The sequence below is a fragment of the Canis aureus genome, chromosome X (genome assembly GCF_053574225.1).
Source record: "Canis aureus isolate CA01 chromosome X, VMU_Caureus_v.1.0, whole genome shotgun sequence".
NCBI lineage: Eukaryota > Metazoa > Chordata > Mammalia > Carnivora > Canidae > Canis > Canis aureus.
Genome location: NC_135649.1, coordinates 33,253,668 through 33,280,410, shown reverse-complemented (window position 1 = coordinate 33,280,410; position 26,743 = coordinate 33,253,668). Strand labels below are relative to the sequence as shown.

At 47.2% G+C, this 26,743-nt stretch overlaps 1 protein-coding gene across 5 annotated transcripts in view; it reads left to right on the top strand.

Moving 5' to 3' along the window:
- The first annotated feature begins 10,735 nt into the window (after nucleotides 1-10,735).
- Nucleotides 10,736-26,743, top strand: part of DOCK11 (dedicator of cytokinesis 11) — a 189,529-nt gene continuing 173,521 nt past the window's right edge. For 2 of the 5 annotated variants that reach the window (XR_013374910.1, XR_013374911.1), the window contains exon 1: nucleotides 10,736-10,966. Coding sequence is in view for 3 of the 5 variants with exons in the window: in XM_077888910.1 (XP_077745036.1) it covers nucleotides 10,865-10,966 (102 nt within the window). In the remaining 2 variants the exon portion in view is untranslated. The remainder of the gene's footprint in view (nucleotides 10,967-26,743) is intronic. The other 3 variants (XM_077888909.1, XM_077888908.1, XM_077888910.1) reach the window with 2 other exon arrangements.

The following is a 26,743-nucleotide window of genomic DNA, read 5'->3' as shown; positions in this document are numbered from 1 at the left end:
GGCAGATGCTTAACTGACTGAACCACCCGGGCACTCCAAAAGACTTTAAGTAATCTCCACACAACAACCTCAGGCTCAAACTTACAACCCTGAGATCAAGAGTCACATGCTCTACCAACTGAGCCAACCAGGTGTCCCTTGGCTAATAGAAGACTTTATTGTTTATATTTTAAAAGACTTTTATTTATTTATTCATGAAAGACAGAGGGAGAGAGAGAGGCAGAGACATAGGCAGAGAGAGAAGCAAGCTCCATGCAGGAAACCCGATGCGGGACTCGATCCTGGGACTTCAGGATCACGCCCTGAGCCAAAGGCAGATGCTCAACCGCTGAGCCACCCAGGCGACCCGAGAAGATTTTAAGTGATATATGTGGCTCACATTACATTTCTGTTGGACAGCACTGGTACAGATGGTATAAGATGGATCATCAAGGGATAGAAGAGTAGCTAGAGAAGGGGTCCAAAGAGTGAGCCTTCAGGCATGCCAACATTGATACACACACACACACAAATAAATATATAAATAAATATATGTGTGTTCTTATATAAATACATATACATGTATGTAAATATATATTGTATATCTATATACACATTCAACTTTATTGAGCTATAATTATTTTTTTTAATTTTTATTTATTTATGATAGTCACACAGAGAGAGAGAGAGAGAGGCAGAGACATAGGCAGAGGGAGAAGCAGGCTCCATGCACCAGGAGCCCGACGTGGGATTCGATTCCGGGTCTCCAGGATCACGCCCTGGGCCAAAGGCAGGCGCCAAACCGCTGCGCCACCCAGGGATCCCTTGAGCTATAATTATAAACAATAAAGCACACTTGTTATATATATATATGAATAAATATGCATATACATGTAACCATCAGCCCACTATATTTTCTTTTAATTCTAGCTTAATCTAAAGGAACCGTTTTGAGCAGATTCATTGAAGAAAAGGGAAGAACACAAATACGATGTTTTACAATACGTAGGTACTCTTTAATTCAGCTGTTTCAGAAATCATGACTATTTCACTCTAGGTAATTCAGCTTCTGAGTTTTGAGAAATCAAAGGCTCTCATTGTTTACAGTCACTTTTTTAAAAGATTTTAATTATTTATTCATGAGACACAGAAGGAGAGAGAGAGGCAGAGACACAGGCAGAGAGAGAAGCAGGCTCCATGCAGGGAGCCCAACGTGGGACTCGATCCTGGGACCCCAGGATTACTATAACTCTGCCTTGGTGAGATTCAGACCTTATGAAGCCCCATAAGTCTCTGGTTTTGGTTTATTTTGTTTGTTTGCTCATAATTTTTCTCTCAACCCTGGTATCCCTGGGGAGTGAGAAGAATGAGTGGATACAGCACAAGGCCACTTGCAGACAGCTGAACAGACTGTCCCTACATATCTCCAAGGGGGGTGCCATTCATGTGATTTAGGATGTGATTGGTATTCTCTAGAATTGCTCGGTATGGCAGCCCTGGTGGTGCATGTATTTAATAAATATTTCTGAATGTCACGAAAACTGCAGTCACCGGGGAGGACCATATATTTCAGTACGATGTTTAGTTGATAAATGCTGCCTATGCATTAATTCCCTGGCTATCGTGTTTTCATTCTCCTGGTGATCTTCCATGAACTTTCAGTAGTTTCTGGACACAGCAAGCCATTTTTAAAAGGCAGATTATCGCATAATCAGAACAACTATATGAATATGTTACCTTAGACATCATTCTTCCCAATGCTCTCTGGCTTCCTTATCAGCCTATTTATTTATTTATTTATTTAGCCATCGTGGTCACTCCAAACCAGCACACACAACTGGTTTATCAGGGTATGATTGATTTTAGACTTTCAGACTAAGGAAATTTCTGAAAACAGATAATATGTATTATATTGCTACAGTTTTGCAAGCACAATTTCTCTATTTTTAAAAAAAGATCTTATTTATTTATTTGAGAGAGAGAGAGAGAGAGAGTGTGTGTGTGTGTGTGTGTGTGTGTACAGGAGGAGGAACAGAGGCAGAGAGAGAATCCCAAGCTGACTCTGCCCTGAGCGTGGAGCCCCATGCGGGGCTCCATCTCACGACTCTGAGATCATGACCCGAGTTGAAATCAAGTCGGATGCTTAACCAACTGAGCCACCCAGGCACCCCTCAATTTCTCTATTTTTAATTATGGAAAATTTTATACACAATATGCAGAAAGGCAGAAAGAATAGTATAATGAATCCTCATGTACCCATCACCCAGCTTCAACAGATAGTGACTTTTTGCTAGTCTTGTTTCACCTGCCACTCCCCACCATCTCCTTCTCTTCCTCCTCCTCCTTCTTCTTTTTGATGTGCTATTTTTTTATTTATTTTATGTTATTTATATAACATACAATTAATCAATTTTTAAATTAAAAAAATTATTTGTGAGGGGAGCCTAGCTGGCTCAGTCAGTAGAACATGTGACTCCTTTTTTTTAAAGATTTTATTTATTTATTCATGAGAGACACACAGAGAGAGAGAGAGAGAGAGAAACAGAGAGAGGCAGAGACACAGGCAGAGGGAGAAGCAGGCTCCATGCAGGGAGCCTGACTTGGGACTCAATCCCGGGTCTCCAGGATCATGCCCTGGGCTGAAGGCAGGTGCTAAACCGCTGACTCACCCAGGGATCGCCATGACTCTTGATCTCAGGGTCATTGAGTTCAAGCCCCATGTTGGGCATGGAGCCTATTTCAGAAAAAAAAAATCAGTTGTGATAAAGGGCACATAATATAAAATTTATCCTCTTAACCATTTTTACATGTACCGTTCAGCAGTGTTAATTATATTCTCATTGTTGTGAAACAGATTTCTAGAACTTTTTCATCTAGCAAAATTGAAACTCCATACACACTGAACAACTCTCCATTTCTTCCCCCTCACTTCTCAGCCCCTGACAACCACCTTTCTACTTTTTGTTCCCAAAATTTTGACCACTATAGATGTATGTCTCAAATGAGTAGAGTCATATAGCCATTGTTTTTTTGTGGCTGGCTTATTTCACTCCACATCATGTGTTGAGGTTCATCCATATCCATTATAGCAGGTGATAGGATTCCCTTCTTTTTTAAGGTTGAATAATACCTTTTTAAACTTTTTAAAAAGATGTTATTTATTTATTCATGAGAGACACACAGAGAGAGGCAGAGACACAGGCAGAGGGAGAAGCAGCCTCTCCGCAAGGAGCCTGATGTGGGACTCGATCCCAGGACCCCAGGATCCCGACCTGAACCAAAGGCAGATGCTCAACCCCTGAGCCGCCCAGGTCTCCCAAGTTTGAATAATATTCTACAGTTAAATGTCCAATTTGGTACATTCACCACCACCTCTCTCTAGTTGCAAAACTTTTTCATCACCCCAGAAGAACACCTCATACCCACTAAGGAATTCCAACCTATTTCCTTTTCTGCCAGTCCTGGCAACCCCTACTCTCTTCTACCTCAAAAAGTTTGCCTTTTCTGGGCATTTCATATAAAAGGAATCGTATAATAGTTCATCTTTTGTGTCTGGCTTCTTTCATTTAGCACAATTTTTTCAAGGCTCATCCAAGGTATAACATGTAGCAGGAATTCATTCCTTTTTATGGCTGAAAATATTTCACGATGTGGCTATACCATATTTTTTTAGCTGTTCACCTACTGATGGACATTTGGGTTATTTCCATCCTTTGGCTATTAGAAAAAATGCTGCTCCAAACATTCTTGTACAAGTACCCATATGAGGGGATCCCTGGGTGGCTCAGCGGTTTAGCGCCTGCCTTTGGCCCGGGGCGTGATCCTGGAGACCCGAGATGGAGTACTGCATTGATCTCCCTGCATGGAGCCTGCTTCTCCCCCTGCCTGTGTCTCTGCCTCTCTTTCTCTCTGTGTCTCTCATGAATAAAGAAGTAAAATCTTTTTTTTTAAAAAAAAAAAAACAAGTATCCTTATGACATTTGCTTTTATTTCTCTTGGACATATACCTGGGATTGGAATTGCTTGAGCATATGGTAATTCTATCTGGTTGTTTTAAAAAATATTTTGTTTATTTATTTGAGAAAGAAAGTGCAAGTGAGGGAGAGAGCACGAGCAGCAGGGAAGGAAGCAGGGTGAGGGAGAAGGAGAAGGAAGCTCTGCTGAACAGGGAGCTTGATGCAGGGCTCAATCCCAGGATCATGCCCTGAGCCAAAGGCAGATGCTTAACCGCTGAGCCACCCAGGTGTCCCTTTTCTAGGAGTCTTATTGCTTTAGCTCTTATAATTAGATCATCAATTTATTTTAAGTTAATTTTTATATGTGGAGTGAGGTAGGGGACCAATTTCATTCTTTTGCATATGGAAATCTGGTTGTCCAGAACCATTTGGTAAACAGACTATTTTTTTCCCCATTGAATGGTCTTGGCACTTTCTGTGATTTTTTTTTAAAGATTTTATTTCTTTATTTTTATTTTTATTTCTTTATTTACAGAAAAGAGAAAGAGAGAAGGGGTGGTGAGAAACAGAGGGAGAAGGAGAAGCAAACTTCCCACTGAGCAGGGAGCCCAATGCAGGGCTTGATTCCAGGACCTGGAGATCATGACCTGAGCCAAAGGCAGATGCTTAACCATCTGAGCCTCCCAGGTACCCCCCGGTTTTTTTTAAAGATTTATTTATTTATTTTAGAGAGAGAGTGAGAGCACGCACTGGGGAGGGGCAGAGGAAGAGGGAGATAAAGAATCTCAAGCATACTCCTAGTGGAGCACAGAGCCCCATGCAGGGCTCAATCCCATAACCGTGAGATCAAGACCTGAGTGGAAATCAAGAGTCAGGCGCCTGAAGGACTGAACCGCTCAGGTGCCCCAAGTGTCCTACTCTTCATTTCCACTCAGGTCATGGGGCTCTGCACTCAGTGGGGAGTCTGCTTGAGATTCTCTCCCTCTCCCTCTCCTCACGTGTGTGTGTGTGTGTGTGTGTGTGTGTGTGTGTGTGTGCGTGCTCTTTCTCTCTCTCTCCCTCTCAAATAAATATATTTTTCTAAGACTCTGGCTTCTACATGCTGGTAGTCTGTCACTGTCTGGTGTGTTCACTTCGATGAAGCCAGCTGCGATGTTATGAATTGCTTAATGGAGAAGCCATGTGGTAAGGAACCGAGGTCCTCAGTCCAGCAATCTGTAAGGATCCAGATCCTGCCAACAACCACTGAGCAAGCCTGGCAGCAGATCGTGACCCACATGAACCTTGAGATGAGTGAAGTCTCAACTGAAACCCTGATTATAGCCTTGTGAGAGATCCTAGAAACCCTCCTTGATCACAACCTAGTGACAGACCCTCACCTGGAGGCCCAGCTAAGCAATACTCAGACTCCTGATCCACAGAAACCGTGGGATATGATGTGTATGTCGTTTTAAGCTGCTCAATTTCAGGGTAATCTGTTGCATGGCAAGAGATAACCAAGATTTTGGATCTCGTAGGCCATTCTAAGTACAGACTGATCAGAGGGGTTGATTAGAATCACCAACTGGTATGTTACAAATAGACTCTAGGGGGAGACTGGGAGAATGCAGAGGGGCCAGTTGAGACACTGTTAAAATAATGTAGGCAAGAGATGCTGGTAGCTGGGACTAGGGTGGTATTGGTAGAGGTGAGGACACGTGGTTGAATCTTGGATGTACTTTGAAGGCAGAGTCAACAGGATTTGCTATTGGGTTGGATTCAGGGTGTGTAAGAAATGTAAGAGATGACTCTAAGGTTTTTTGACCTAAACAACTTGTAAAGAACTATGATATACTGAGAAGAAATTATAGAAGGGGTAGATTTGTGGAGGAATAATAGGAGTTAGGCTTGGGGCATGCTCAACTTTAGATACCAATGAGACATCCAAGTTTGGATGATGAATTGGATATACAAGTCAGGTGGTTGAAGCCAGGAATACAAATTTGGGGGTCTGCAGCATTTAAATGTTTAAATGTGAAAGTCCCTTCGCCCTTTGCCCTTCACTCGCACTTTCTACCTGTGAGGCCCCCACTGTTAGCTGATGTACGGGAACATAGTTACACACGCACAGATACTATTTTTTGTAAGATTTTATTTTTAAGTAATCTCTACACCCAACTTGGGGCTAGAACTTAGCCCTGAGATCAAGAGTCACATGCTCTACTGACTGAGCCAGCCAGGCACTCCTTTGTGTATATATATTTTTTCACAAATAGAATTATTCTGTAACTTTTTAAAGTACTCTCTACACCCAATATGCGGCTCAAACTCAAGGCCCAGAGATCAAGAATCACATGCTCTATCAACTGAGCCAGCCAGGTGCCTCCTCTGCAACTTGCATTTTATAAATATTTTTGGAGCTTTTTCCATGTAAGGACATACATATATACCTCATTCTTTAGATAACTGTAGAAAATTCCTTAGTATGAATGATGTATGCCTATTCATTCACTCAACAAATATTTTTTGAGCACCTACTACATGCCAGGCACTGGTCTAGGGATTGAGGATAAAGCTGTCCCTTCCGGATGGATATTTCAGTTGTTTCTAATACTTTGCTATTACAAACACTGATACAATGAGCATCTCAGTTCACCTGTGAGAGTTTTTGGCATGAATTCATAGGTGTGGAATTTTTAGGTTAAAGGGCTCAAAGGCATTTCTAGTACTGGAATTTTGGGTTCAATTAGGATAGATAAATTTGTTTTATATTGTTTTATGATTTTATTTATTTATTTTAGAGAGAGACTGAGCGAGCTGGGGGGAGGGGCAGAAGGAGAGAATTAAGCAGACTCCCTGCTGAGCATGGAGCCCAACTGGGGTGGGGTGAGGGGGCTCCATCTCACTACCCTGAGATCATGACCTGAGCCAAAATTAAGAGTCAGACGTTTAGCTGACTGAGCCACCCAGGCGCCCCGAAACTGAAGATATTTAATAAGTTTGGAAAAGAGATCACCCAGTATAATGCCCTATTGGAAGCTTTAGGATTGCCTCTACAATTTCCCTTCACTATGTGAGTAGTTATTTCCAAATCCTCCTCATCCTCAAGGTCCAGATCAAACACCTCCTCCTTCAAGGAGCCTTCCATAGATCCTAATTGGATGTGATCTCACCTGCCTCTTTACCTCAAGCATGGTCTTTACCACATACTACCTTGTATCATAAGTACATTCTTGTTGGGATGAGCACTGGGTGGCATAGGTGAGGGATGAATCGTCAAATTCTACTCCTGAAACCAATCCTACACTATATGTTAATTAACTCGAGTTAAAAAACAAACAAACACAAACAAACAGCATTAGCCAGGATGATCTTGTACGCAACCCACTGCTTTCATATATTTCCCTCAGGAGAAGCTCTTGAGCTACAGAGCAAAATGTTCAAGTCCAGTGACAAAAAACCAGCAAAATAATGTGCTAAAAACCAAAACAAAACAACTTTTACTAGACTTTTTAAATTTAACTTGAATTCCTCCCTCGCCCTCCCTCAGTGCATAGCTCAGTGCTCAACGTTTATGTAACTCAACAGAAGCTCTGAAGCACCCGGTGAAATCTCCCGGCCTCAGGAATGGGTGTGGAGCCCGCGAGAGGACCAGATGGTGTTTGTGCACCATCGGTGTGACAAATGCTCCTGACGGCTCCACAAGGTCCTGGAGAAGCTGCCTACTTGTCATGCTGCATCTCCTAGCACTTCTCTTCCTTCAATGCTCCAGCCACGCTGGCCTTTTTTTCTGCCTTTCAATGCACTGAGTCAGCTCCCTTCTCCGGGCCTTGTACCTGTAGTCTCTTCTACCTGGAGGGCTCTACGTGCTGATCTCTGGTGGCTGCTTCTTTTCCATCAGCACTCACCTCTGTTTTCATTTCCCCAAAGAGGCCTTCCTTGACCATCTATTCTAAAGGAGCTCCCCCAACTCCCTTCCTCTCTAGCAGGTCACCTTAATCCTCGCGTACTATTCATCTCTTTCTGAAGTTCACGAGTCCATTTGCTTGCCGTAGAACAGAAGTGGCAGCAGAAGAGGGACATGGCTTATCTTTTTCAATTCTGCGCACTTTCAGTGGCTACAGCATGTAGTATTGTGGCTGAAAAGTAACAGAATTTCAACTAAAAGTTGCAACTTTTTTGAGTTTTATCGCCTACAAAGGAAATCAGGTGGTGGGCAGGATTAGGGAGGGTTAAATGGTCAGTGCCATCCAGATTGTGGATTGGCTTCTCTGCGGTCATTTTAGCCTTTCCTCTGGCCTTCCCTCAAGGTTGTAAAAAGCCTGTCAAGAGCAGATGCATTTCAAGAAAACATCCCTCAGGAAGAAAAGGGGACAGAGGTCTCCTGGCCCATCCCTTTTTATCAAGGGGGAAATACTTTCTCAGGAGCTTTCGTCTCACATCACTGCTTGCTTGCTTATTTATTATTTATTTATTTGTTTGTTTATTTAAAAAATTTTATTTATTTATTCGTGAAAGACAGAGAGAGAGAGAGAGAGAGGCAGAGACACAGGCAGAGGGAGAAGCAGGCTCCATGCAGGGAACACCATGTGGGACTGCATCCTGGTACTCCAGGATCACGCCCTGAGTTGAAGGCCACCCAGGTGTCCCTATAGGAATGGTCTTGACTCCCATTCAGTTTCGGCCAAAGGAATATAAAAGAGCAGTGTGAGGGGATCCCTGGGTGGCTCACCAGTTTGGTGCCTGCCTTCCAGCTGGGGTGTGATCCTGGAGTACCAGGATGGAGTCCCACATCGCGTTCCCTGCATGGAGCCTGCTTCTCCCTCTGCCTGAGTCTCTGCCTCTCTCTGTGTGTGTGTCTCTCATGAATAAATAAACAAAATCTTTAAAAAAAGACCATTCCTGTAGTAAAAGAAAGTGAGATGAATGTGATTTTTTTTAAACCAATCATGATTCATCAGGAGCTGGGCCTGTCTTCTCCAAGCCCTGTGACTTGGCCCTACACCCAAAGCAAAACTGGGCTTTTAGCAAAGAGAAAGTTATGGCTGTAGGGCATGACGTCCCGCTGATCTACCTGCATTCAAGAGTGAGCACATTTTATAAACATCCACTGTGGAAAGCTCAGATTGCTGATACAAAGCCTCCAGCTTTTTTAAAATAAAGATTTTATTTATTTATTTATTTATGAGGGACACACACAGAGAGAGGCAGAGACATAGGCAGAGGGAGAAGCAGGCTCCTCACAGGGAACCTGATGCAGGACTCGATCCCAGGACCCCGGGGATCACGCCCTGAGCCCAAGGCATCCCCTCGACCACTGAGCCACCAGATGTCCCCAAAGCCTCTACCTTTCTAGGCCTTCCAGGTACCAAGCCCCATTGGACCCTCAGTCTGTGCTTTATTGGGACCAATGGGATGGCTGCTGGAATAGATTTGGTGCTAAGAGACTTGGCCTATTCTGGGTTCCTGGAAACCATCATCCATGTCCTTGTTTTCATAACAAAGTCCTTTATGTAGGTGTCACTGCTTGGTCTCTGAAGTTGGGAAAAGTGAGGCAAGTGCCCCAAGGCAGTGGTAGGAACCTTCTTGGGACCTCTGCCATGGTACCCCAGAAACTGTTGGTCATTTTCAAACTCTCAACACATGAAGTAACCAAACAGAACATTGCCAAGGTCAGTGGGGCTTCTCACTTTACAGCTGGGGAGCTTTTTCCGGGTCCCTAGTATTCCGAGATTCCCATCCTTATTTGTCTTAAGCATGTTTGTTTTACGTCTAGTTAGATGTTCTTTTATTCTTGGAAAAGAATTTCTCGTTAGGTGAAGAGGATAAGGAAAGGAGTAGGAGATGGAGAGGTGACAGCTGGGCACACGTGAAGGCTTCTGGAGGACGGGTCGGTCCCCCAGACTCCAGGCGATGGCCTTCCCAATACCAACCCCACCCCACCCCAGCGCACGGCCAGTGCAGAACTAGACAACCTGCCACAGGCTCAGGCCCCGCCACCCGGCTCTCCCCAGCCCTCGTGGGGGTGGGGTGGAGGGGGTGCAGCCGCGGCGAGTTTCCAGAGTTGGAAAGCCGGCTCCTTCCTTCCTCCCGGGGTCGCCCACTCCAGGGCGCAGGACCCCTGCAGGTCAGAAAGCGGTGCGGGCGGGGAGGGGGGGGGGCGGAGGACCCAGCGGAGCGGCTCCGGCCAGAAACGCTCTCTCCCCCGCCCCCGACGGCCGCGCGACCCCTCCCGGCGGAGCACACAATAGGCGGCCGCTGCACGTTCCTTCCCAGCCCCTCGCCGCCTCGGCCCCGCGGGCTTGCGGGGGGGGGCGGGGGGCGCACGCGACAGTCCCCCGCGCTCCTGCAGGCGCCGCAGCCTCTGGGGCGGGAAAGGAGCACTGGGGTAGAACACGCCCCACACTTGGAGAGATTTCGCTACACCACCCCAGACACACACACACACACACACACACACGCGCGCGCGCGCGCGTGCGCGCGACAAATGAAGCCGCCCGATCTCCCCGATCTCCCCGAAGCAGCCTGATCTCCCCTCCCGGATGCGGCTGCACCAGCAACATCAGCTGCGGGCGGAGCCCGAGCGGTTGCCACTTCCCCCCTCTTCCCTCGTGACCCTCGCCCCCCCCGTCCGCTCGCCCTCCCCCCGCACACACCCTTGCTCGCCGGACACACCCTCCTCCTGGGGCCCGCGGGAGCCGAGCTCGGGCTCTCCAGGGGAGGGAGCGGCCCCGCGGCGGGGCAGGACGGGGAGCGCGCGGGCGAGCCGAGGAGGGAAGGAGGGGGCGAGGGAGGAGCCGCGGCCCGGAGGGAGGAGCCGCGGGAGCCGCGCCGCCGCCGAGCTGCGATGTGGCCGGTCGGCCGGCGGGTAAACAGAGGGAGCAGCCGCGGCCGTGGCCGCCCCGGCCCGGGCCAGTGAGTGAGCCCGCCGCGACCTGCCCGCCGCTGCCATGGCCGAAGTGCGCAAATTCACCAAGCGGCTCAGCAAGCCCGGCACGGCGGCTGAGCTCCGGCAGAGCGTGTCGGAGGCCGTGCGGGGCTCCGTGGTGCTGGTGAGTGGCGGGGCGCCGGGCGCCCCGGGGGACGCGCTCCGGGCGAGAGCGGCGGGGCTGGCTTTCCGCGCGCGGGGACGGGGACGGGGACGGGGACTGGAACGGCGCCGGCGGCGGTGGCGGCCCCCGCTGCGCGCCGCGCTCTCTTTCTCCGCTTCAGTAAGTTTGCGCACCAGCCGCCGCCGGCCGGGGTCCGAGTCCCGGCGCCCGCTGACAGCGCGGCGGAGGCGTGCGCCCGGCGGGACGCCCAGCTGCCCTCGGGGGCTCGGGGGGCTGCGCGGGAGGCGGGGGCTCGGAAGCGGGGCCGGGCCGGCGCTGTGAGCCGGGGAGCGGACCTCGCTGCGCTGGAGCCGGCACAAAGAGCCGGGGACCGGGGCGCGACGAGATCCCCGTTCCCTTCTGCGGGCACCTGAGGCAGCCGCGGCGGAAGGATGCGATGAGCATTTTGCGCGCACACACACACACACACGCACATGCACGCGCGCGCGCGCACACACACACACACACACACACACACACACGTTGTGTACACAAAAAAAGAACCCCACCCAAAAAGCCCCGGGCTCCCAAGCTCGGGCGGGCGGTGAGAACAGAGGAAGCAGAGCGACTTCCTCCCGCTACTGGGGAGAGGGTGGTGATGGGTGTCGAAGGGGTGCTGGGCTGCTGCGGCGGAGGGAGGGAATTGCAAACAACGGGGTTCCGGGGCGAGTGCGCGCGGGGTCGCCCGCCACGGGGCGAGGGTGTCCCCCGGGACCTAGGAGCGCTCCGGAGGCCAGGAGACGGGGCCGTGTTTGGGGGACGATGGCGTGTGCCGGGCCGGGGATGGAGGCCCTGGGGGTCAGAGCCCCTGCGCTCACGGCCGCGGGGGTGGGGGGCTGGGGGCTGGGGACTTGAGAGCGTGTTGACTCCCGGGGAGAGTCCCCCAGGAGCCCTCCACCGCACCCTCAGCCTCGTCCGGATTGTCTGGCGCTGGAGGAAAGCGGACGGTGCTAACGGGCTCTTGGCCCCTTGTGTTTTCGAGACACTCTGGTAGCCAATTTCCTGGGCTAGAGAGCAAACCCTAAATAAGCCATCAGACTGGTTAATTAGTGTTTGTTTTGTTACTTTGAGTTTTTGTTGTTGGTTCCTGTGTCTCCTTTCCCTCTACCTTAGAGTGTCTCGTCTGCTGTGTTTAAATTTCGCTGTTTAAGTGTGGGCTCTTTTTGTTAAAACAACTTATCATTGGAAGGGAACTTCACAGCTTTTCCTTGTAATTTTTCTGTTGATCTTGTAGAATCTGCGATAAAGCCAACATTAAAGGGAGGCCAGGGGCTTGATCCCTACAGTGGAGAAAGTTGACATTAGTGGGAGTTCTGGAGGAGGATCAAAGGTAAAATATGTACCTTTGAGATAAAGATCTGATCCCTAATAGCTACAACTGTGCAAAGCCAAGTGACTTTAAAGAAATCTCTCTGTCGTGGCTGGACCCTTGAAAGTTTAATCCTGCTGTTTAGCAGATCTAAAACCAGACCTTTAATGTTGTTTTAATGGACTTGGCTTATTGTACGTCTCACTGATTTTAGAAAGAGGTCCTGTTAGGGTCAAATTGGAACCTCGACTGTCATCACGGCCAGCTTAGAGAGGAAGGCAAGCTGTGTGCAGGGCATTTATACCCGGGGCTCTCATCTTGGGTGATTGCTAACAAGTGATCCAATCTGCCCAGCACAGGAAATGCTTTCCTAAATTCAGGAAAGAAAAAAACCTTGATTGAGCAGGGGTAGCTGGCCCTCTACTGCATGGTGCGAAGGGAGCCAGTGATGTGGACAGATGGTCTCAAGAGAAGAAATGGGCCTCAGCAAACCTCCCCTGGGATTTGACCAGCATTCGACCTGCCACCCTCAGCAGCAAAAACGTTAACATTAGCATTCTTGCCAAGGCTTTTAGTTTTTTTTTTTTTTATTCAATTTTTTAAAGATTTATTTATTTCAGAGAGAGAGAGAGAGAGAGAAGCAGGGAGGGGCAGAGGAAGAGAGAATCTCCAGCAGACTCCTTATTGAGCTCCCCTCCATGGGGGGACTTGATCCCATAACCCTGAAATCAGGACCTCAGCAGAAATCATGAGTCGGGTGCCTAGCGAACTGAGCCACCCAGGTGCCCCAGGCTTTTTTTTTTTTAAACAACATTTTATTTACTCATGAGAGACACAGAGAGAGGCAGAGACATAGGCAAAGAGAGAGGGAGAAGCAGGGTCTCCACGGGGTGCCAGATATGGGACTCAATCCCAGGACCCTGGGATCATGGCCTGACCCAAAGGCAGCTGCACAACCACTGAGCCACCCAGGTGCCCCAGCTTTTAGGTTTATAAAAGAATTTTGTGTAGCACAGGTGCAGCTGCGCCTTCCTTACCATTGGCTCTGTGGCAAAGCAGGAGAAACTTAGCGGGAGCAGATTTTTCTGGGAGCTGCTGCCAACCTGGTTTACTTGGGACCGAGTGCATGGATATTTACCAGGCGAGGCACAGGAATATTTATTTACTACTCTGGTATGTGATCCACATTGAGATTTTGGGAACTTGGCGGCGGGGCAGGGAGGCGGGAGGAGGACAGATTCTAGGAATCCAAACCAGTGAGTATCTATTGAGCCTCTGCTATGTTCAGGACACAGTAGGGGATCCCTGGGTGGCTCAGCGGTTTAGCACCACCTTCAGCTCAGGGCGTGATCCTGGAGTCTCGGGATTGAGTCCCACATCGGGCTTCCTGCATGGAGCACCCCCCCATGAATAAATAAAAATAAAAAAAAGACACAGTGTTAGGTGCTTACAGTTATATGTGAATGTGGCTGCCATTTTCTTCATTTGTTTTTTTTTTAATTTTTATTTATTTATGATAGTCACAGAGAGAGAGAGAGAGGCAGAGACACAGGCGGAGGGAGAAGCAGGCTCCATGCACGGGGAGCCTGATGTGGGATTCGATTCCGGGTCTCCGGGATCGCGCCCTGGGCCAAATGCAGGCGCCAAACCGCTGCGCCACCCAGGGATCCCTCTTCATTTGTTTTTATTGGTCGCAGCCCGAGTTGGGTCTTTGTTTGTTGATAGGACACCTAGATGATGGACCCAGATCGATTGTAGATTATTCATAACACCTTGGTGAATGCTATTTCTAAGCAGTTCCGTCAATTAAGAAATCAGGAAAGAGCCTTAAGTGGAGTGGATTCTCCTAGCTGGCTCTCTCTTGGCTCCTGCTTTTCTGACACAAAGAGCCAGTAACCAAAGTTAGCAAAGCCATGGGCGGCTGGAGTGCAAGTGGACCATGTTGCAGCTGCCACCATAACTTCTGATTCTTTTCTGGTTTAGCCCCAAAGTGTTTATTAGGGACAGCTGAAGTAGGATTTACACTTGCTGCTGTAAACCCACGACACTTGCATTAGGTCTTCAGTATGGAGCCACACACAGAAATCCCTCAGAGCTACTGAGGGTTCCGTTCCAGATCACCACAGGACAGTGAACCTCACAAGCGAGTCAAATGCAATTTTTGGTTTCCTGGTGCAGAGGAAAGTTATGTTTACACCATACTGTAGTCTGTTAAGTGTGCAACAGCATTGCATCTAAAAAACCTTGTAGATGCCTTAATTAAAAAATACTAAAGCACTTTTAAAAAAAAGGTGAACCATCAACTGGGCTTTCAGTGAGATGTAGTCGCTGATTACAGATCATCATAGCAAATACAACGATAATAAAAAGGTTTGAAATATTGCAGGGAGTAACCAGAACGACACAGATCCAAAATGAGCCCACGTTTTGGGGAAAGATGGTGCCAGTAGACCTGCTCGATGCAGTTGGCAACAAACCTTCAATTTGTAAACCACACTGTCATCAGCAAAGCATGATAAAGTGAAGCAGAATAAAAGGAATTATGCCTGTATTTGGAAGATTTCACTAGGGAGCCATTCCCAGGGCAGGTCACGCTTTCCTCTGGTGTATTTCTTGCCAGAACTTGGAAAACCCCCCTGACTGAACACATATACAGCAAATATACAGTATTTCCTGTTTAGATGTTTTTTTTAAATCTTTTTTTTAACTTTTATTTATTTATGATAGTCACACACACACACACAGAGAGAGAGAGAGAGAGAGAGGCAGAGACACAGGCATAGGGAGAAGCAGGCTCCATGCACCAGGAGCCCGACGTGGGACTCGATCCCGGGTCTCCAGGATCGCGCCCTGGGCCAAAGGCAGGTGCTAAACCGCTGTGCCACCCAGGGATCCCTAGATGGGGTTTTGTTTTTGTTTTGTTTTCTCGGATTATTATTGCTTTTTTTTTTTTTTTTTTTTTTTTTTTTTTTACAATTATACCCTTGTTGGCGTGTTGCTAACATCGTTCAGTTTTGCTCACCGTTTGAAAAAGTCTGAGGGCCTGGGCTGTATAAAGCATGTAGTCACGTATTCATACTTTCATTCAGTTATTACTACTTCCACGACTCCATTCACTAAATAATGAAGCAACGGGGGAAAGAGATTGTCTGGTTGTTGCATTTTCCTTTAAGTTTGGTATTTATATGAAGGTCAGTTTTAGCCGAGGGAAAGACATAATTACAGAATTAACCATTGGCAGAGATTTCCCAGGAGGGGCTTGGGGAGGAATATTATAACCCGAGAGTGTGTGTGATTAAGAGAGAAGTGTTTACATATACACACATTTAAAATGCCGAGTTTTAAAGGTGTTTTTGTTACAGTTCAGGCTCTAGCTATTGGTGCCTGGGTTGGGGGGTGGGTGGCGGTGGAAAGGCATTTGGTAAACCTGTCGCGTTCTGGCTGCCCTTCAGAGGAGGCATTGTGTCAGCCTGGGAAAGTCGCCTGGTAGGTGTTTAAATACTGTTTGCCTGCTGCTACCCAACTCACCCTCAATTCCTTGTATGCAGAAGGATCTGGAAAGAGTTGCTAGCTGTTACTGGGCTTTAGCCCCTTGAGACAGGATATTTCCCTGCCTGGCACCGGCTGGATGTCATCTAAGGACTCTGGTAGAGAGAAACTCTCCAAAAGCCTAGAATGGCTGAAGAGTGGCCACAGCTGTTAAGTCCCCCTGCCTCACCGCACATAACTATCTACCTTTGCTTGGAATGTGTGTTAGGTTCTCATTTAGGGAAGGCCTGAAAACAAACCCACAGTCCTGCTCCCTCTTCCCAGGGGAATTTGTGCAAAGTACCTAATATAGGACCAAACAACCTAACGCAGCGGAGCAAAGCTGGTTGCAATGGGCTTCTTGATCAAGCGTTTCCAGTTCTCAGACCTAGCTAGGCTCTGGATGAACTGAACTGCAGGACTGTTACCTGGAGGGTTGGTGCATCAACCAGACATAGACTCCCTGCTCCTGTGGGCTTCCCAGGTTAGGGGGCCACCAGGGCAAGCCAGTTCTATAGGATCTGTCCAAAAGCCCAGTGCAGAGTTTGCCTTGAACCCTCTTTGAAGAACCAAACAGCAGAATTTGTTTTCTAAGACAAATATGGGAAACAAATCTCTAGATTGACTCTTTTCCTATTCTAAACATCGTTAGGCCTTCCTTTAAAAAAAAAAAAACATTTATTGCATTGTTACGTAGTAAATTTATGTTTGTTGTAGAAAAGTTAAAAAACCAGACAAGAATAATCATCTCATTATTCAGAGGGGCTGTTAAAATTCTAATGTATATATGTCAAAACTCTTTCATCTCTATGTGTGTATATATCTACGAAAACATAGGGGAAACTATGGCACAAACTTGAAAATAATTTTTTTGCTTATTACTATCTTATGAACATTTGTTTCTTCACTTTAGTCAATATAAATCTACATGTTTAATGACTGCCAAAAATTCCACTAGGAGTGTACCGTAGGTAATCATACTTTATTGTGTGATATTTTGATAGTTTCTAATTTTGTGGTGTTACAAACGTGAGTTGTACAGTACAGCGGCTGCTAGACACCTGTGGCCATTTACATTTACATAGAAATGAACTTAACAGGGCAGCCTGGGTGGCTCAGCAGTTTAGTGCTGCCTTCAGCCCAGGGTGTGGTCCTGGAGATGCTGGATTGAGTCCTACATCAGGCTCCCTGCATAGAATGGAGCCTGCTTCTCCCTCTGCCTGTGTCTGTGTCCCCCCCCCTCACCGTGTCTCTCATGAATAAATAAATAAAATCTTTAAAAAAACATCTTTGGAATGGCATTGGTACAAACCTTAATTGGTGAATGTCTTTGAGCAGGCATTTTTCAAACTTGCCCTTTAAGGAGAAATTTCCAGCAATGGGATTGCTTGCTCCAACATTAGACACATTCATTCATTCATTCATTCATTTATAAGATTTATTTATTTATTTATTTAAAAGATTTATTTATTTATTTATGATAGAGAGAGAGGCAGAGACACAGGCAGAGGAACAAGCAGGCTACATGCAGGGAGCCCGACGCGGGACTCGATCCCGTGACTCCAGGATCGCGCCCTGGGCCAAAGGCAGGCGCTAAACCGCTGAGCCACCCAGGGATCCCTTAGACACATTTTTAGCATTAAAAAGCCCTCTGGAGAACAAACTGGTGATTACCAGAGGGGAGGTGGATGGGGGGCTGGGTGAAATCAGTGAATAAAGGGATCAAGAGTACAGGTATTGTGAAGAGCAGTGAGTAATGTATAGAATTGTTGAATCACTGTATTGTACATCTGAAACTAATATAATGCTGTATGGTAATTATACTGGAATTTAAAAACAAATACATTAATTAAAAGGAAAAAAAAGTCCCCTGGAACATACTGTTGAATTGCTCTGCAGAAAGTTGTTGGCATTTACTATTTTATCAGAATATGCACATGTTCATTTCCCCTCTCCCATGCCAACACTGGTTATTAATATTTTTTAATCTTTGCAATCTGATAGGAGGTAAATGGTATAGCACTGTTCTAATTTGCATTTCTTTGGTTGCTCTTGAGTTTTTCATATGTTGATTAGCCACTTGTATTTCTTCTTTTGAGGATTTGAGTGAACCTTCTTACAGACTTATTTCCTTGTTTGTAATTCTTGCAATAACGGTCTTAACCCCAAGATTCTGTTTCGATAAGTCTGGGGTGGGGCCAGGCATCCGTATTTTTAAAAACTACCCAAGGTGATTCTGATGTGCACAGAAACACTGATCTAGACCACTGGCCCACTCAAGGCAGGAATGTCCCCCACATATACCCCTGATAAATGATGATTTTAGCTTCTCCTTACACACTACTTGCCCGTTAAGAGGAGTGTGTTAGAAAATGTTCTTGAGCTGAAATCTGCTCTGTAAATCCTGCCACTGCCAGGCCTAGCTCTGCTGTTTGGAGCCACACAGAATATGTTTGCTTCCTCTTTCACATGACAACCCTTCAAATATTTGGAGACATCCACCATGTCATTTTTTTTTTAGGGGGAGGAGGGGCAGAGGGACAGGAAGAGAGAGCAACTCAAGCAGGTTTCACGCCCAGCACAAGCCTGACACGGGCTCGATCCCAGGACCCCCTGAGATCATGATCTGAGCCGAAATCAAGAGTCAGCTGTTTAACTGACTGAGCCACCCAGGCGCCCCTATACCATGTCATTTTTCACAAAAGCCAGAGACTTCATTTCTTTCCTCTATTTCTCACATGACTTGATTTCAAAATTCTTCACCATCATGGTTATCCTGTTTGGGCCCTTTTCCAGAATTTCAGCATCCTACTTCAAATGTGGGAGGCAAGAGCCCAGTCTCAAGAATCAGACCTGGCCTCTGTCATCTGCTTGCCTTGTGAACCGAGGCAAATAACCAGATCTTATTTTCCTTATCTGTGAAATGGAGATAAATAGTACCTACCTGATGTGGTTCTTATGAAGATTAAAGAGGGTGGTGTATGGATTGTCTGATGTAGAAGTGATTTATAAAGTTTTTTTTTTTTTTTTTTTTTTTTTTTTTTTTTTAAAGAGAGAGATCTGGTGAAACAAAGGTAATCTAGAGGGGTCTATCATGGAAGGGGGAGGGGGCAATGGTTCTTGCCCTTTCTAGATAATTAGCCAAGAAGTCAGGGCCTGTGCATTCATCTCTATGCCCCCACTGCCTCACACAGTGGGGCCTCAGTGGAAAATACACTGGCAGCGGCGTGCACGATGGACAAGGTGTTGGGTGAGTGGAGGCCAGGTCACTAGTTGAAATCTAGTTACATATTTCTGGAGAGAGATAAGCATGGCTTACCTGGGGCGGTGAGAATGGAGATAAGGGGGAGGATGTCTGAAGTGTTTCAGTGATAGAATCAGCAGGATTTGGGGATTCTTGAAGGGGAAGGAAGAAGTGGGAGGAAGAGAGGAGAGGAGGTGGAGTCAAGATGGGGCCGAGGCTTCGGGTGAATGGGAGGAGGAAAAGCGTGCTTGGTGTTTGGTGAAAGGGGAAAGGAAAAGAAAATGAGCAACCTTATCCTGAGACGGTTGTCAGGACAAAACCAGGTTGTAGTTAAGCCGGGCATTCTAGGGAATGACTGAGCATGTCGTGTTATGTTCTGGCAGAAGGCTAGGGTTCCTTTTTTTTAAAAAAAAAAAAAAAAGATTTTATTTTTATTTATTCATGAGAGACACACAGAGAAGCAGAGACACAGGCAGAGGGAGAAGCAGGCTCCATGCAGGGAGCTGGACATGAGACTCTACCCCGGGACCCCAGGATCAGGCCCTGGGCTGAAGGAGGCACTAAACCGCTGAGCCACGTGGGCTGCCCCAGCCTTTTTTTATTTTTTATTTTTTATTTTTATTTTTTAAATTTTTATTTATTTATGATAGTCACAGAGAGAGAGAGAGAGAGAGAGAGGCAGAGACATAGGCAGAGGGAGAAGCAGGCTCCAAGCACCGGGAGCCCGACGTGGGATTCGATCCCGGGTCTCCAGGATCGCGCCCTGGGCCAAAGGCAGGCGCCAAACCGCTGCGCCACCCAGGGATCCCTTTTTTTTTTTTTTAAATACTTATTTTTAAGTCAGCCTTCAGCCCAACATGGGGCTTGAACTCACAACTCTTGACATCAAGCGTCACATGCTCTACCGACTGAGCCAGCCGGGCACCCCAAGACCAGGGTTCTTGAGGGCAGAGACGTGTTCCACATGGGATCAGGGAGGGGAGGAAGAGCCGGGCTGAGATGAGATTGTAGGCAAGATTAGCTGATGAAAGAAGTTTGCACCTTTGGGGGTGATTAGGGAAGTGGGAGGCGGGGCACGGAGGAATGATCTGGAGGCCAGCCCCAGACTTCCAGTTAGAGATGGGAAGTTAGGTCACCCCCTGGGCAGCTCCCCCTCCCAGGGTTTGAAGGGCAGAGAAGAGGGGCTGCATAGGATGTTTCCTGCCCTGAAGGGACTCACAGGTCCTCACAGGTCCAGAAGGGAGATTAGATGTATGCAAATAACCCAAATGGAGAAGACAGAAGTTGGCAGGAGGCTAGCCATCCTGCCTCTGCCTTCGGTTAGTGACATCATCTCTGCCCTCCCCCGCCCCATGTTCTGTTTTTGTGATCCTTCACGTTTTTTCAAGAGTTGGGTCCTTTACGGGTTCAACAATGTTAGATAGGCCTTTGCTAAGGAACAGTGTTCGTGTCTATGGTATTTCCCACAGTTATTTGACTACAGAGGCCTTTTTTTTTTTTTTTTTTTTAATGAGATCGGGGAAAGTAAATGGTAACGTCTAACACTCAAATTCGTGTGTAGTATTCCTGTGTAAGTCACCTTGGCTTTTCTTTACATGACCTCCATGGGCTGAAAGAAGCGCTTGCTACCTTTCCAGATAGATCCTTCATGACTCCACCTCAAGAACACCCACTCCTCCCCACCCTTGCTTGTTTGTGGGAACCCAGTTCAAAGGAGTCATTAACCTACCTGGGTGCTACTTTCTTCTGAGATACAGAATCATTAGTAAGGCATATTGAAGAATTTTTTCGTGTTTTGTTCTGTTTTTGTTTTAAAACACAGAAAGGCAGGCCAGAAACCACAGGGTTGAGAAGGAGCTAGAACTCTTTCTCCTTTTCTGTGAATCCAGCCGTCGTTTTATGATCCACATCTCTGGGATTTAGATCTCTTGGTTTCTTTCAGCGTTTGCAGGGCGCAGAGGGGTTTATGGGTAACGTTGGCCTGCCGCTTCTATCAACCCAGAGCCAGATGCCCTTTTGATTCTCACAGGGCTCCACCCTGGAGGTTCAGGGCAAGGCCTGGGGCAAAGGGGCAATCTCCTTGAGCTCCCTAGCCTGGAAGCTGGGGCTTGTTAGAGCAGCATGATTACAGAGTGCATTGGATCTGGAAGGACGCTGCCTGAGGTTCAGAGTTCAGCTCCGCTACTTGCTGGGTGACCTTGGTTCAGTTATTTGACCTTCTTGTGTCTTGATAGCCTCTCTCATGAGCTTGTGGAAAGGCCTAAGGGAGTCGTGGCTTTTGAAGCACTTAAAACTAGGCTTGGCACAGGGCTCTGCTGAGTGCCATCAGCTCTTGATAGGCCCGGGCTGCGTGGTGGGCAAGGGGTCTTGTGTGTATGCATCACAAGTCACCAGGCCAGAGTAATCCAGCAGAAGGGAAGCTCGCACCCTGGCTTTCTTAGTTCCTTGCTCTGAACCATGCCCCTACAGGTGAGAACTACGTGGTTCAGCCAAGACTCCTGCCCTTCCTGGAAGAATAAACTGGCAGATGTGAGATGGGGCTTTGGGGCTTTGGCAGTTCTTGCCTTCAGACTAGTCTGATGAGTGAGGAGGAAGGCTGGTCTTCTAATAGAAGACCTCAGAGAGGGTCTTGCCCTCGGAGAGAGTCCTCTGGTCTGTGGAACTTGCGTGCGAGGCCTTGGGCCAAAGCACTGACCTTGATGACTGTCCCAAGTGGTTGATGCAAAAGGAGGGGTAGAGGAGGACTGAGTTCTGTATGGAAAAACAGGACTTCAGTGCTTGTTCCTTCCCCTCCCAAAACTTTACTGAGTCCCTTTTGCTCATTAATCTTCACTTTTTTATTTATTTTTTAAATATTTTATTTATTCATTTGAGACACACACAGAGGCAGAGACATAGGCAGAGGGAGAAGCAGGCTCACTTTTTTTTTTTTAAAGTCAGTATTGAAATTCAAATTCCAGTGCTTTTTTAAAGATCTCTTTTGGAAACCTGTATCTTCGTGGAAAACTGTTAGAGCCTAAATGTCTCCTAAGAAATTAATGGACTTTGTATTCAGCAATCTTTCTGGTTTTGTGGTAGCAGGATAGGTTCTGTTAGGAGTAGTGTGGACAGGTTTCCAGGATCGTTGATAAGATGGAAAATCTGGCAGCTGTTCCAGCGACACATGGTTTAGCTGTTGTCTGCGCACAGCCCTGAACAATCAGGCCTAAATTTGCTATCAACGATTTCCTGCAGTTGTTCTGCACCTTATTTTTGTTGCCCGTTGAGTTTCTCATTCCCAGGAAGTTGTAGTTTTGTGTTTCTCGACAGCTTATGTTGGATCATGTACGTTTCCGGTTGCTGAGAAATGTTTGAGGATATTCTGACTTCCCATCCTGATGCTTTCCCTAATGACTGAACTGTTTTAACCAGGTGAGGTTTAACTGAGAAAGTCACGTGTTCTTGCAGGCCTCGGAGACAGGACATCTTCATTTGGAGTGTTTCAGTGAAGTGTGTCAGGAGGCTGGGGAATGTATTTGTATTAAATGTTTTGTTTTGGTTTTAAGATTTTATTTATTCATGAGACACACAGAGAGAGAGGCAGAGACATAGGCAGAGGGAGAAGCAGGCTCCCTGCGGGGAGCCTGATGCAGGACTCGATTCCAGGACCCCGGGATCACGACCTGAGCTGAAGGCAGATGCTAAACCGCTGAGCCACCCAGACGTCCCTAACCAGGTGAGATTTAACTAAGAAAGTCACGTGTTCTTCCAGGCCTCAGACAGGACATCTTCATTTGAAGTGTTTCGGTGAAGTGTGTCAGGAGGCTGGGGAATGCATTTGTATAAAATATTTGTTTTAGATGCTGAGGCCTTGTATTTTTATAGCCCCTGTCGTATGAAGGGTTAAAAACATTGTCATACTCATGACCATGCATGTTTTGCCAGGTCACTATCGGACACTATCGCTCCCCCCTCTGTTGTAGAAGTGGGAAGAGAGAGACACAGGCTGTAGGCTGCCCATATTCACTAAATGAACGGGTGATGAACTCCAGACGTATGGTCTCCTGTGGTACAGTCAGGTAAAGCAGCACTAGCTTCTGGCCTAGATTCCCCCAATAAATCAGGTGGAGGAAGCTCTTTTTGTGTGGTGTCGGTGAGGATCTCCTCCTCTTGGGAGACCGTGTCTATTTCTGAGCGAGCTTAGGTCTCTGTAGCAGCAAGGTGGGAGGTGAGGACCAGAGAGAGAGAGAGAGGTGGGGTTGTTACTGAGAAATCTGGGCAAGATCCGTATAGATTTTCCCTTGTCAAAGTAAGCCCAAGGATTTTGAGAACTGTTTGCAATTGGTCGTTCTTCCTTTCTTTGCTATTTGAATAGCTATATGGAAAAAAAAAATCTCTAGAACATTGGCTCTGCAGAGGTACCTGGGATCATATTCATGGAACTATTAACTGTTTTTATGATTTTTTTTTTTTGGTGTGGATTAGTGCTGCCCCAAAATACCATCAGCATGTCTCTCCAGGCCTTTGATATTAGTAGCTGAGTTTCCCCACTTGAGACACTGCCCGTTTTGCACCTTGCAGGATTCGGTGTCGAAGCTCACGGTGTGCGTAGAAGAATCCTGTGGGCATAACTGGTTTATTTTCCTAGGTTAACAAGTTCCTCATGTTTCACCGCAGTAAATCGTTTCCTAGAGACCCGAAAGAGGGAATACCACCTGTGAGGTGCCTAACTTACCACCAAGAAATAACTTCGGTCCAGGGGGCCACTGAATCAACTGGTGCAAAAATTGAACCACATCAGTATTTTAAAAGCTCCTGGGATCCCTGGGTGGAGCAGCTGTTTGGCGCCTGCCTTTGGCCCAGGGCGCGATCCTGGAGACCTGGGATCGAATCCCATATCAGGCTCCTGGTGCATGGAGCCTGCTTCTCCCTCTGCCTGTGTCTCTGCCTCTCTCTCTCTCTCTCTGTGTGACTATCATAAATAAATAAAAAAAAAAAAAAAAAAAAGCTCCTTGGGGCCAGTTGCTCTCCCTCCGTCCAGCAGAGGGTTTCCATCATGCTTTGTGGCTTATAGAGCCAAGAAGGTTCTCCTGGCTAACCTGAGCCTAGGGAAGAAGTGCTTCTCCACCACTGGGGGGGCCGCCATGACTGCCTGTGGAAGAATTCTGCTTCTGTCCGCCCATTGCAAATGAGCTTTGGGGCAGAAGGCTCACCAGGAGATCTAGAACAGAATTCTGTAAGGCTCCTCACTTTGGTCCTGCATTGGAAGCCTGGCTCTCTCACTGCCTCCCTCCTTCCCTCCTGTCTCTAGAGCTACTCAGATGTCCACTTCTGGCTCAGCACTGTCCCAGGCTCAGAGACCAGCCTGGGCCTAAGCAGGGGACATTAGAGAACTTGAATCCAGAGCTCAAGTCCTGGCTATAGGGCCTCAAAGTCCTATAGGCTGCTGGCTCAGCCCTATATTTGAAATTCATTTCCAGTCACTAGGTTTTATCTTCTTCCTTGTCCCCTTGTGTCACTGTCCCAGTCACGGTGTCCTTGTCTTACCCCATCTCCTGTATCTAACCCCTCTGCCTTGGCTTTCCAGCCAGTTTCCTGAGTCCTCTAGAAGTGAGTTCCAGATTTCTTTTTTTCCTGATTTTTTATTATTATTATTATTATTATTATTAATATTTTAACCATCATTTGTTTTATTTTTATTTTTTAATTTTTATTTTTTATTGGAGTTCAATTTGCCAACATATAGCATAACACCCAGTGCTCATCCTGCCAAGTGCCCCCCTCAGTGCCCACCACCCAGTCACCCCAACCCCCCACTCACCTCCCCTACCACTACCCCTTGTTCATTTCCCAGAGTTAGGCGTCTCTCATGTTTTGTCACCCTCACTTCTTTTTTTTTAAGATTTTATTTTATTTATTTATTCATGAGAGACACACAGAGAGAGGCAGAGACACAGGCAGAGGGAGAAGCAGGCTCCATATGCAGGGAGCCCGATGTGGGACTTGATCCCCGTACTGGGATCATGCCCTGAGCCGAAGGCAGACGCTCAACCACTGAGCCACCCAGGTGTCCCAAGTTCTGGTCGTCTTGCTCATTCTGACTAGCGCTGCCCTCACCCTCATTGGGACCGTAAAACAGTTTGAGCCCAGCATGGTGGGATCAGTGGACTGAAGGGGTGAGCATCTGCTTAGAGAATGCAGGGAAGGCAGAGTGGCCAGGAGGAGGAGCAGGTCCGACCAGTGGCCCTGTTGAGGGTTGAACTAAACACATGGCCTTATTCATTTCCTATGGCTGCTGTGAAAAACTGCCCCAGATTCAGTGTCTCAAAACATACATTTATTCTCCTAGCTCTGGAGGTCAGAAGTCCAAAATGGGTTTCAGTAGCCTGATGCCCAGGTGTCTGTCAGCAGGGCCTCCCTTCCGCCAGAGGCTCCGGGGGAGAATCTGTTATCTTTCCTTTTCCAGCTTCCAGAGGCTGCCTGCATTCTTTGGCTCATGGCCCCTTCCTCTGTCTTCCTGCCAGCAATGGCTGATCAAGTCTTTTGTACATCATGTCACTCTGACGCTGCTCCTGTCATCGCATTCCCGTCTCTGATCCTGACTCTCTCCTTCATTTAGAAGCACCCTTATGATTACACTGGTCCTGCCTGGAGAGGGCAGGAGAATTTCCCATCTCAAAATCCTTAATCACACCTGCAAAGTCCCCCTTGCAATGTAAAAGTAGCACAGGCACAGGTTCCAGGGATTAAGATGTCGGACCTCTTTGGGAAAGCATTCTTCCTACCACACTGGTATTGCTGGAGGTTGAGGCTTGGTGGAATCCCGGGGTTGGGTTCTCTGCGTGGACACCTGACTTGGTGGAGGAGGAGCAGGGATCTGATGGACGGCTAAACTGTTAGCCAGGTGCACAAGTCTTCATAGAATTCAAGTGAAGAAGCACAATCCCTTTTGAGACTTTTGGCTGAAAGGAAAGCCATACCGGTCTGCAGTCTGCAATTTCAATTTGGATGTTTTCGTAAATTCTTCATGATTAAAAAAATTTTTCCCACACAAAACTCCCTCAGTCTGGAGTTCTTGTAAGTGGGCACTGCTCTCAGACTTGAGGTGTTTCAGGATACAAGCTGGCCAGACACTTAGCAGGCACTTAGCCAGCTTAGGCCTATGGAAATTTCCACCACCAGCTAAAGAAAAGAGTGGTGAGGGGTGTAGGGGTGTGTGTGTGTATCTGTGTCTGTGTGTTTTTATAGATTTTATTTATTTATGAGAGACACAGAGAGGGGCAGAGACACAGGCAGAGGGAGAAAAGCAGGCTCCCTGCAAGGAGCCTGATGTGGGACTCGATCCCAGGACCCCGGGATCATGACCTGAGCCAAAGGCAGACACTCAACCATGGAGTCACCCAGGTAGCCTTGTGTGTGTGTTTCAAAGCGAAAGAGATGGTTTCACATTACAGAGAATAAACTCTTCGGCTGACCAAGACACCTCTCATGTGCGACGTGAGAGACTCTTCACTCATCCTGAAGGTCAAGTTAGACCGGGCCTGGCCTGCCTGCGTTTCCAAGGTAACTGCAGAACCCTTTCCCAGAAATGGGAAATGGTTTCTAAAGCACATGATCAGAGAAACAGCGAGAAGGACTGGAAAAATGTCTCTGAACTCTTTCTGGTTTCATGATGATC